The 12,533-nt window shown below is 29.4% G+C and overlaps 1 protein-coding gene across 2 annotated transcripts in view; it reads left to right on the plus strand.

The window, feature by feature from the left end:
- LOC107444741 (ras guanine nucleotide exchange factor R) overlaps positions 1-12,251 on the plus strand; it is a 43,884-nt gene extending 31,633 nt beyond the window's left edge. For both annotated transcript variants that reach the window (XM_043049962.2, XM_043049915.2), the window contains exons 2-6: positions 2,530-2,647; positions 4,360-4,470; positions 5,965-6,352; positions 7,614-8,074; positions 10,684-12,251. In XM_043049962.2, the coding sequence (XP_042905896.1) occupies positions 2,621-2,647; positions 4,360-4,470; positions 5,965-6,352; positions 7,614-8,074; positions 10,684-10,728 (1,032 nt within the window). In that variant the 5' untranslated portion in view covers positions 2,530-2,620 and the 3' untranslated portion in view covers positions 10,729-12,251. The remainder of the gene's footprint in view (positions 1-2,529; positions 2,648-4,359; positions 4,471-5,964; positions 6,353-7,613; positions 8,075-10,683) is intronic.
- The last annotated feature ends 282 nt before the right edge of the window (positions 12,252-12,533 follow it).

A 12,533-nucleotide genomic window follows, 5' to 3' on the forward strand; every position in this document is an offset into this window, starting at 1 on the left:
CTTATTAAAAGCAAACTCTGATGAATAAATAAATTCCATTAAATGCAAAAGCATGGAATATTGCAAAATGGCAAAAGTTTGGAATATTTTTTTCAAAAATGAAACTCTAATAAACTGCCTGTATACTTTAACGCAGTAAATATTCACAAATACATAAAAAAAATGTTTACTGGTTGCGTTGGAATCATCGTAAAAACCCAGACAGCCAACGTACTCATTGCTCCCAAAATCATTAAAATATTCTAAACTCTTTAGAAAAGAACCCTTGAGACTGATGTAATGGATTCTCGCAGAACAAAAAGTCTTTGATGTTCTGAAACGACCCAAGACACCACTTTTCGGAACTTTTCTTACTTAAGGAAAGTCGCTAATTGCTTTCTGCGTTAAGACAGAGTGCCCCAGTTATCTGGTTCATCTAAATCTGCAATCTCTGCGACATTTTTATTGGCTCAATTCCAAGATGAATGGAATATCTATTTGTCTCAATGTTCCTTAATAAAATTGTCGGCACATCTCACAAATGATACGGGGGTCCGGTAAAGGAGATATATTAAGGGAGACGATAAATTAGTCGAATCGTACTGGATTCTAATTTGCTGTAAATTTTATGGAATATTTATAGAGCTTTCTACGCCTTTACTGTTCTCATAAAATATCACCTAAAAATTGTCTCTTTTTTTTCCTTAAAAAAAGAAGATGATGATTTCAAAATTAATTTATTAATTTACCTTATCATTCATATAACGAGCTAAATTTAAATGTTTAAAAAATAGAAATTAAACGTGTCCATGCAATTCAAGAGTAAAAAATACACAATGGACAATGCTTCGCTGGTATAATTAGCAATGTTAAAATTGTGTTGAAGTAAGGGTCAAAAATGGAAATTTTTATTTATAAAATCCCCTTAAATTTCTGAACTTTTAGTCCGGTGCTATGGGCTCATTTTTGGCTTCTTCCAGTTCAGTGAAAAAATTACATGGTAAACAATACTTTCGCTATTTATTTATATAGTAATGTCGGATAAGTAACTAGGTACAAGTCAAACATTCTACTTTTTTTTACACAAAATCATTATAACATTTAAACTATTAATCTTATGATACCAAACTTGATATCATTCAGTTCAACGTAAAAAAAATAAAATCTGATGTCTTACTTGCCTTATTAAAAATACTCATTTCTTGTCCCGTTCCTCCCCAAAAATCAATCCGTTCCCTCCCCCACCCAACCCCCCACCCTCAAAAAGAAGAATCGTACACTGCAGAAAGATACCAGACCAAATTAAGGTAAAAAGTACCAGAACTGAGGGGGCCGGTACTTTTTACCATTAAAACCTTTTTTAGCGGAACATTTACGGAACAAAAAGTCTGATATACTGTAGTTTTTATAGTAATAATTGCAGTGAAATCACTGAATCACTCAAATTAAATAAATATTACTGTAAAAATTACTCCTATAATTTATATCGGTATAGCATACAACTTAATGTATGCCACTGACAATGTTATAGACATCAATGACAATGACATCAGCATTCTTATCATTTTCAAAAATCTTAGCTTTTAATCTTAAGAAGATTTTCGCTCATTTCTGAGGAATTATTTACAAAATGAAAAAAAATCTCGAAATCTTTTAGTGGTGTCTTATATTTATAAGAAAATGGGCCTACGTATTATATTTGATAATTGTTTTAAAAAATTATTATTAATACTTCAATCCTACAACTAACCAAATAGTATTTTTAAGTTGTCATTCAAAGAGGCACAATTTATATATTTAATTTTTTTTATATATATTTAAATACTTAATATTTTTATATATTTAATTACTTGAAATGTATAAAAATATACTATTAAAAATTGTATATGCTATTATATATAGTATATAATAGTATACTAGTATATACTAGCATATAATATATATAATATTTAATATACTAGTATATAATGCTAGTATATATAGTATATACTATTATATAATATATACTATTTAAAAACTGTTAATGTATAAAAATAATTTCACTTAATTTTAAAAATATTGAAGCGAAACTTTAGGAGAGAAATGAGGTTTTCCTCTTTCTTCTACTAAATTTTTTTCTTTTTTTCTTAGTTTGACTGACATACACACATTTTACAAATTTATAAAGTGAACCAGAATATTTCTATTATCAAAGTCTAACAAAGCCACTTAAAAATGCACTTGCAAGACCACTTAAAAATGCGAGAATTTTGAATTGCTGTGGCATCATTTCTAAAAACTTTTGCAGCAGGAATTTAAAAAGATTAAATATTAGAATTCTAGAAGTTTTCATCAATTCGTTTCTCATAAAGAAGTTTTCTGAGAAACTGTAAGTTAAGAAAATGTAATTTACATAGTAATATAATGCTGCTAACTTCATCGTCGCTAACTTGTGTAAGTGATTGCAAATCGAATCTAATAATGCATATTATTAAACAAATGAATGCATATTATTAAACTAATGTCGTGTGCATATTATTAAATTAATGAAGAATTTTTCTTTTTTTGCAGATTATACAAAATTGAATTATTAAAGTTTGTCTTGTTATGAGGGCACCCTAGCTATGAATGTCTTCGAAGGTTAATAAAAATGTAGCCTGCAATGATGGAACAGGTCGAAACTCCTCGGGTGAGAACATTTCATTATTGATGATAAAATAAATAAATAAGTGCTAAAAACCAAACATGCATAAAAATAGATTAAGCGTGTAATATAATAAAATATTTTTACATAATCAACAATGTTTAAGAAAGAAAAAAATAAGATTTTAACTATAAATAGAGTTCCGAAAAGTTAAAACAACTTAACCGTTTCATACTGTTCATCTCTGAATTGTCGAATTGGTTACAAGAAAATGGAATTGGAGTTATACTCATGTTGAGTTTTTATTTATCTTTTTTCTTTTTTTGAACAGTGTAGCTTTGATGACCATTGCACGTATTGCTTCAAATTATTATATTTTTCGGTCTTTATGTAACACTATAAATACGTAATTAAAAATGTTTACATCTAAAATACAGGATAAGCACATTTTAAATAATATCATTTTTATTAAATTTTACTTATTACTATTATTTTTATTATTATTTTTATTAAATTTTATTTATTATTATTATTTTTATTATTATTTTTATTAAATTTATTTATTATTATTATTTTTATTATAACGTTTATTATTATTACTATTATTATTTTTCTTATTATTATTATTTTTATTAAATTTTATTTATTATTATTATTTTTATTATAACTTTTATTATTATTATTTTTTTATTATCATTATTATCATTTTTATTATTATTATTATTATTATTCTACATTTACTGGCTAATGTGAAGAAAAATATGCAGTGTGGATGCTTAATTTGTCTAATTTCCATTTTTATATGTAATTCCTTTTTTTTTTTCTTTTGAAATATTATTCATGATCCTCAAGTGTTTCATGTTTGTCTTTATGTTATGTTTGTTTCATGTTTGCTTGCAGTTGGTCTACACCTAGATTAACTTTTAAATATAGGTTGTTACTTATTTGTTTATTCATTTTGAAAAACAATATTTTTTAAAAAATATATCATGTATATTTTTAAATTTGTACAACTTGAACAATTGTTTTTGGCTTTAGGTTCTTCTCAGTAGATAGCAGCACCACAGTTAGTTTCTTGTATTGTTTTCGAATACAAAATGCATGAAGTTCAGTGACGACATCTGTTGTAATTTCTATAAACTGATTTTACTGAAATTGTTCACAACAAATTTAATTATTTACAACTATTTCTCTAACAATCATATGCTTATTTTCTTAATTTATTATTTTATTAAAATCATGCAAGTCATTTATTTTCTTTCCAGCAAAGAAACAATACAAAAAGTCGATAACTCTTAGAAATGATTTATATGGCATAACAAGTAAAATCAATATAAATTATCAAATAACATATTAATTGCTAACATATTTATTGTTAACATATTAATTGTTGTTGTTGACTCAGTATTCTCTTTAACTGTTGACTCAATAATTTTTACATTATTAAAACATAATTAGTAGTGGTTTTATACCACCGCTGCAATATTCAAGAATGTGCAAATTGCATGATTTTTATTTCGGATGTACCCAAAGATATCTTGCTCACTTAACTCGACGAGGCTAAGTGTGTGTTAATGTTATGTAGCCCTAACTTAAAAATTTTACCTAAAACTGTTATTTTAAAAACTGTTATTTTGTTATTATAAATTAAATTATTCCTTCAGAAGTCACTATCAATTATTTTAACCACCAATATTGCTCAATGATAAATTAAACTCAGTTGAATTATTTAAAAATTTTTTTCATGACACTTTTAGATACTGGGCAGATTTGGACCCATAAGAGATTTTGGGTTAATGCTTTCTCAACATGAAGCGTTGAGACGCGCTACTTTGTTGAAACATCGGAAGGTATCAACTCAGCTGAAAGTAAGTTCAGTCATTTTTAATAAAATAATTCTAATAGAATCAAACAGTAAAAAAAAAATATTACCGATCAATTTATGGTAAAAAAGTACCAGCTCTCAGGATACTAGTAATTTTTGCCGTAAAATAATTGTTCAAAGTAAAATTTTTCGAGAATAAAAATGTGTTATATCGTTATTTTTACATAAATATTTATTGTAAAGGAATTTTCATGGTATCTCAACACGAAGCATTGAGACGTTCTACTTTGTTGAAACATCGGACGATATCAACTCAACTAAAAGTAAATTCAAGTATTTTTACTATAAAAATTCTAACAGAATCAAACAGCTGAAAAACCCTACTATCACTGTGAAAAAAATTCACTGTAAAAAAATTCCGGATCAATTTATGGTAAAAAATATCAGCCCTCAGAGTTTCAGTAATTTTTTCCGTAAAATCCATCTTTAAAGTAAAATTTTACGAGACAAGATTTGTTAGATCGTTATCTTTGCATTAATATTTAATGTAACATCACTGGATTACTATAATTAAATAAATATTACTTTAAAATTGCAGTAAAAATAGATAAAACTACAAAATACATTTCATGGATGTCGTGCTCAGGTTGTCAGTACTTTTTAGCACAATTTGATCCGGAATTTTTTTCAGTGTAATTATAGTTTTTAACTATTATTGATGGGAAAAAAATTAGTATCATCTTATGAAGCCCTCATTTGAATTGTTGTCCAAATTGAATATATTAAGTTAAGCTTACCTTCTGCAAGTGATATTTATACTAGCTTACTTTAAAACTAGTTCAGCTTCAGATTGTTTCTGCTAAAAACAGAGGACAACTTTAATGGATTTTGATAGGAAAAGAAGTACACTCATTAGATTTAAATATATTCTGCAGTAACTCAAAATGAACAAAGATGGAGTTGAACTACTATTCAAATATGACCATTAATTAAAAGCGTATTAATGAACAGTGACAGCATATAAAATCGATGTTTTTATAATCCTTGAAAACATTTTTTTAAAAATTTATATTTTTGAGGGGTGTGAATTGCCACAATTTGAGTTACAACGAAGTATTCGTAATTATGAAAAAAAAACATTATATTGTTTAATTCTAAATCATCTTGTATTTGTTTAAAAATGGAACAGTATCAGGTAAAGTTTCAATTAACATTAATTATGAACCTGACACTATTTTTTCTGAAGTTTTGATGCTGTGACTTATTATTGTTTCACATAAAAAATCTTCCATTTACTATTGAACATATAAATGACTAGTATATTTTTTCCTCCATAAAAATTGCTTTCTAAATGTTTTTAACTTTCATTGATATATTTTGTTTAAAACTTTCATAGCTAAATGTAATGTAAGAATTTTTAAAAAAAATTTCTGAATTTAAATTTTTTTCTTTTAATAAGTTTCATAATTTGCATAAGTTTCAGAAAACCCCATGTTTATATGTAATCACGTTCTAAAACTCATAATTTTTTTAATAGTTGGACATGGTGCAGCGGCAGCTATCTGACCTCCGGAGGACATCTCCAGATTCCGACAGTGATCGTGAATTCTACAGACAACAGATGACAGAACTTTCCAATGAACTTCACGATCTGGGTTCAACCCTCGATCGTGTAGAAAGAAACGCTTTTTACGCCAAACGTCGAATGTTGAGACAAAATGGCTTGGATATCTCTAACAGTGATGGAGCCATATCTTTGTCTTCTTCACACCCGGCTCTCTATTCCTCTTCAGAAAATCTGAGTCGAACTTCATCCAGAAGTAGTCTAAAATCTAAAGTTTGCCACTTGATGTCTTCTCCAAACTTTAAAATGAAAAAGAAACATTTGTGGGGAGAACTGAGATCTGTGGCTTCACTTTCATCCCGTAAGCGAGTTTGAGTTCTTTGAAAATATGTATAGAAGCAGCAAGAAATTGTCAACAAAATATATTCTTTTTATATTTATTAAGAATCTACTTATTTATAGTTATCGTGGAATATATAAAATTTCTATGCTCAAAAAACAATTATATTCGAGAACGCCGAAATCTATGTGATTTTTCAAAGTCACTTAACATGTTTTCTCACTTAATTCTTCAATCTTTATATGAACTATGAACATATTTATCCGAATATGAATAATCTGAAGTTGCATGAATTAATAAAAAATCGTGAATTTCATAGAAGGAAATAAGAACAGATACAGAACTTTTAAAATTCCTTGTGCAAATCGATGTAAAAAAATTAACAGAATTGTTATTAAAAAAAAATTAAACCTCGGATTAAATAAGAAAAATGTTTTAAAAAATTTAAACTAAAAACGATACGACTTAGCGTCATAAAAAATTCATTTGTTACGAAATATTAGCGGCTTGAGGAAATGTAAGCTAATGCCAAAATAATCATGCATACCTGTAACCATCTTTTTTTAATAGAACGATTCTATTTATGAATGAATTCTTAGCAGGCACTACTTCGGACTTAATTCGTTTAGAAGTACGAATTCATTAAAATAGTGAATCAAAGATCACTCTCACTAAATTTTATTTGACATGACGAATTAAACATAATTAAATATTTAAGAACGAGCAAGCAACTCCTTTTTTTATTAATCAGAGAATGCTAGCAGACGTTAATGGTGTTATCATATACAAATATTTTATGAATCAGCAGTTTAAATAGAAAAAACGCCTAGCTGACATGGAAACAATGGAAGACAATAAAAAAAATCCTTTTTCAAACGCCTCTCCCGAGCGATATAATTGAAATTTTTGAGCGATTTTTAGAACTGCGGGCCTAAAATTGCCCCTTTCAATCACTGTCAGAATTTCAGAAAGCTAACTCAAATGAATCTGGAGTTATAAGAGAAATACACACACACACACGAAGAGACACACAAAGTTTTAATTATTACAGATGATAATGCCAGACTATTTTTTTAAGAAATTGAAACAACATGTATTTAGAATTGAAACCACAGCCTTTTTAAACTTCGAATTATACATCATGTGTGTTGGGGCTCAACACATTATGATAATTTATGTTCATCATATATTTTAGTTGCCCAATACTTCTATTATTCCTAAACCATATTGAATGTATTTTTCCGACATACTGACTGAAACTTAAAAATTCATACCATTTCAGTTAATATCAAGTCTGGTTCTCCCAGCAGCGAAGAAGACGGTTCTTCTGGGAAAGACACAAAAGCTTGGAAAGCTCCTTTGAGATTTTTAGGAAAAATGGTAGATTCCAGATTTCGAAAAAAATTCTGGAATCCAGCTAAAAGGACGAAATCTTGTGATAACATTGTCGACAACAACAACGGGGATGAACCTGGTGCACTCACCAACTTTGAACTTAAAAACTGTAAGAGCTTTGATTCGCCCGAAGTAAAATGCCATATCGATTCTTCATCATCATCTTCCTCTGAATCCAGTGACGAAGAAGCTGAAGATGACTGGAAGTTAAAGCCTATTCCTAAATACACATGTAAAGCACCAGTCATGAGAAGAATTTCCAGTAATAATAATAATAATAACAATAACAACAACAATAATAATAACGTGAGAGGCCAGGTAGATCCAGCAATTATGGCAGAAATAGAGGTAATTTTGATTCAAGTTTTTTTTCATATTGAACTGAATTATAACTGAATTAAACAAACTTTTAAGCAGAATTTTTAAATTTTTTTCTTTTTTTTTTTTGCATTGAAATTATTTTAAGTGCTCTCTGTTACCAAAATATGGACCCGAACGGCAACTATAATTTAGGGATCAGTATGCTGACTTTCTAATTTAATACTAATAAATATTCCGTTTTAAAAGCGCAATATTAACTCATCTAAATTAACTACAAATTTTACTTCGTTCCTAATTGCCCCTTTACCAAATTGCAATTACATATATAATGAATATAACCAAATGCATTTCTTTAAGCCAATTTAATGGATAGTTTGTATTTTAATTCAGGAAATTAGTTTTTAAATGCTGTTATTAAGTCTTCTAAGTAAGTGTCTGGTCTCTGCGTAAATATATGCCTAGTTTAAAGAGTTGGTGCAAACGCCTCTATTTTTGCTGTCCTTTTTTTCTCTGGGTACTTTTACAGATTTTCACTAGACCCTTAAATGATCGACTGGATATGCCAGCTGCCCTCAGATCATTCAAATTAAAGGATGAATTGATATATAAGTCCCCTTATAATCAAGACCCTCACCCCCCAGCCATCAAATTTTTCTCTACTCCTAGAACTACTCTGAATATTCAGCATTCGGTTCCTTTTAGTTCGAAACTCTTTATAAATCATTCGAATTTTCTTTATAACCTTCCCCTGTATAGGCGGTCGATTTCCTTCATTTCTTAATATAAACTATGCTGAAAGCGATAAGGATTAAAAGTCTTCAGCGATAACTTGACTTTTCCCATCCATTGGGTGCACCTAACTAGGAGCCGAACGGAATTTTCCACCACAATCCATCCCTTTCAATAAATCAAATTTTCTGTATACAGCGAGGAAAAAAAGCTATTTTATTTATTTTGCATAAGCACAAAACGCCTATTTTGTTTAAAAAACATAAAATAAAGAATTTGTATCAAAATTGACCCTTACGGGTATTTAAACGCAATTTTTGTTAAGTTATTATTGCATGTGGTATTACTCTAGAATATCCACCTACATAGATGGACTGATTGTTAAGACACGGTTCCCAGCAGATCACCGAAGTCAAGCATCACTGGTTGCGGTCAGTGTGCGGGTGGGGGATCTCTTGGATTAGTCTGCGTAGGTGCCGAGAGTGTGCGCTATTGGTCCTCGTTAAACTGTTCTACGGTAAAGTGCTCGACTTCGCGTGCATATCGTCGTGCTACCGAAGAGGGGGTGCCATCCCCTCTGCAGAGGATCAAAATTGTGACGGCATGTCTTCGGATCATCCTCAGGGATGTTTCCCAGACCGTCACCAATAGCTCATTGTGCAGCTCTAGTGTGACGTAAATGAACTACAACAACAAAAACATAGTTTAAGCGGCTCAATTCTTTCCAACGGGAACAAAGTGCAATCGACGAAAAAAATTAGATAAACAAACTAGTAGTAGGATGTAAAGGAAAAAGTTTGATCACAGCGAGTTCATTTAAGTTCTGGCAATCCAACATAATTTGCAAACTTCACCCAATTTTTAGACCTCCCAGATAAGACCCAAGTCTAAAACTCTTGATCTAAATCTAGGCACGTAAGAAGACACAATCCGTTTTATTTTATTTTATTACCAGCGTTGAACAGCTTATCCAATTCTGAGTTTACGCCTATCAATGTTCAACTCCGTAACCTTTCAATTTTGAATCCAACCCAAATGACAAGGGAACTCTTGAATCCAGCATAGAGACAAGCTAACCTTCATGGAGAACTATTTGATGAAACTAACCCACATTTTCGCTACATGGCGAGAACCCCCCATCCCAAGGTTACCTCTATGGCAAGGGCATTCGAAAGCATGATCCGTTTACCTCTGAGGATAGTTTTCGTCGCCGTGTGATCGTTGCGAGCCGTGAGCAGAATTTGTATCAACCAGCTACCACTGGGATTTTATTTTATTTTATNCCCACGGCCTCTTGGATATTGGCCCAGCACCCTACCGACCAGGCTATCCCGGCCCTCTACCACTGGGATTCAAACCTGTGGCAAGGTATTGGGAGGTGAATGCTTTATCCTTTCAGCCAACGCGGATCTATACTCTTATGCAAGTCCTTCATGACGCCCACTTACACATATGGAGAAGATACCAATCCCATTCAAATGCTTTGTCAAATGGTTGCGTCCCCAGTGTATACCCATCCTTAATCTTAAGTTTGCTCCAACTTCCTCCCATTGATTGTGGCGAAATATTTTCCAAATGTCTCAAATATTGCAAGGATTTGCCTATTGGTTTTACTGCTTGATTAAATTTGAGAATACCCATACTTTTCAGACGTCCAACAGCATTTTTCTGGAAAATATAAAAGCAAAAGGCTTTTCGCTCCCTTTTCTTTTGCAGCTAGCTAGCTAACTGCAAAGCCGAATAGTCACTTTTTTAATACCACTAAAACATGTGAAATTTAATGAATATTTAGAACGTGAATTATATTGCCTTCCTTATTTATGTGTAATTTAATATCTTTAGTAATTCTGTCTTTTTTTCTTTACTTAATTGGATTTGTTTTAATCAGTTTCATTGTTTTCTTACAGGACTTTGAGAAAATGGCTGCTCTGTACATTAAGCAACATTCTTAGCGGAATTTCAAAACTACTGCTTTTACCTTTTAAGAATATATTGAGAATGAATTTATATATTTCATCATATTCATCGTCAATATTGTAATATTAGTGATTAAAATCTTATTTAATTAGCTAAAATTTTCCAAATATTAAAACCAAAATATGCAGTTTGTACCTTTGTCTCACCAAGTGGAAAACTTTCTGTGAGAAAAGGCAAATTGTTTTCCAGAATAAAGTTTTTTCTAAAACGTTTCATAAAGTGAGATCTGAGACATAACTTTTAAGAGTTTTTTCATTACGAGAAATACAATTCAGTTTTTAAAGATTGGCTGAGTCATGTTCCAAGAATAAATCAAGTGGGAAATTATTTAGTGTAACAAAATGTGTTATAAAATAAAAGAGGAAGCTCCATTATTAATAGGTAACATTACTTGATAGGATGCTAGTCTAGTAATGGCAAATCAATACGTCCCATCATCAAATGATGAGTGTTACTAGTTCACAAATACCAAACTTTCCTTGCTGGTTGACTATCATAGTACTAAAGTAACATTTTCCATCATGACAGGATGCAATTTGTTGGTCAAAGAATTTCTAACATAACATGCTGGTAGACCATCAATAGTAAAATATCATCTTTCAATATGAAATGATGGAAGTTTTTTGGTCCCTCAAAATCCATTACCACATGATGGAAATTGTTGGATGATGGTTACCATTATATAGTATTGGGCCATCTGGAAACCAACATAAACCATCAAAATGTCTTGATGGTTCAGTCAAAAATTTTGTCTTGGTTATAGTCATAATAGTTTTGTAAACGTTTTTCATTTTTTGTGTGGTTGATTTGTTGCGTTTCAAAACCAACATAATATATATTTATAAATTATAATATAATTTAAATTTGTTTGACAATACAATTCAATTTGTAATAATATATAATAACATTTGTAATAAATATAATAAATAATAAAATTTGTCATAAATATTATATATAATAACATTTGCAATAAATATAATAACATTTGTGATAAATATATTTTAATTTAAGCTTGGTAATACAACTTAATTTGAGTTTATGATAAAATTTAAGTTTTATAATGCAATTTAATTTGGTTTCATAACATAACTTAAATTTGAAAAACTCTTTAAAAAAAGATGTACAATTTAAATAAATATTCTCTCTTTTTGAATCATTCTAGAAACTATTATAACCATTAAAAAATCTTCCTAATTAAATTAAAACATAATTTCCATCAATTTAAATTTTTATTTAATACTATGTGTCAAATTTACAATTAATTTCCATTTATTACAGATTTTCAGCGCAGTATATATTTTTATTTTAAAAATCGTTAAATTTGAAAGTATTTTCTTCTTTTTTTTAAATTAAACTAATAGCAATTCCTGTAAGATTATTTGAAAATCAATGTTTTTAGTGTTTAATACTTCTAGTACAGCCATTTTTCGTATTCACTTTATAAATGTTGTAAAGATTTTTTATATGGAGTTAAATAAAATGATTTTATAAACTAAAATGTTATCTTATTACTGGAGATGTTTTTTTTTTCTCGAGTTTTAACACAATTGGATCAGAATGAGTTTTATTCTTATATTCCATACCTCGTAAATAAATATTTAAAAAGAGGTAGTTACCTAAATCTTCATCAATTTTAAATTTAAGCTGCACTTTTCACCGAATAACCAAGATACATTTTTAATTAGAAGGAGAAACAAAACGGTAAGTAAAGTAGAAACAACATATACAATTACTATATACAATATTAGAAGGTATGTGACGACCAACTGGTTCACCTATG

Source organism: Parasteatoda tepidariorum, chromosome 4 (assembly GCF_043381705.1).
Source record: "Parasteatoda tepidariorum isolate YZ-2023 chromosome 4, CAS_Ptep_4.0, whole genome shotgun sequence".
Taxonomy (NCBI): Eukaryota; Metazoa; Arthropoda; class Arachnida; order Araneae; family Theridiidae; genus Parasteatoda; species Parasteatoda tepidariorum.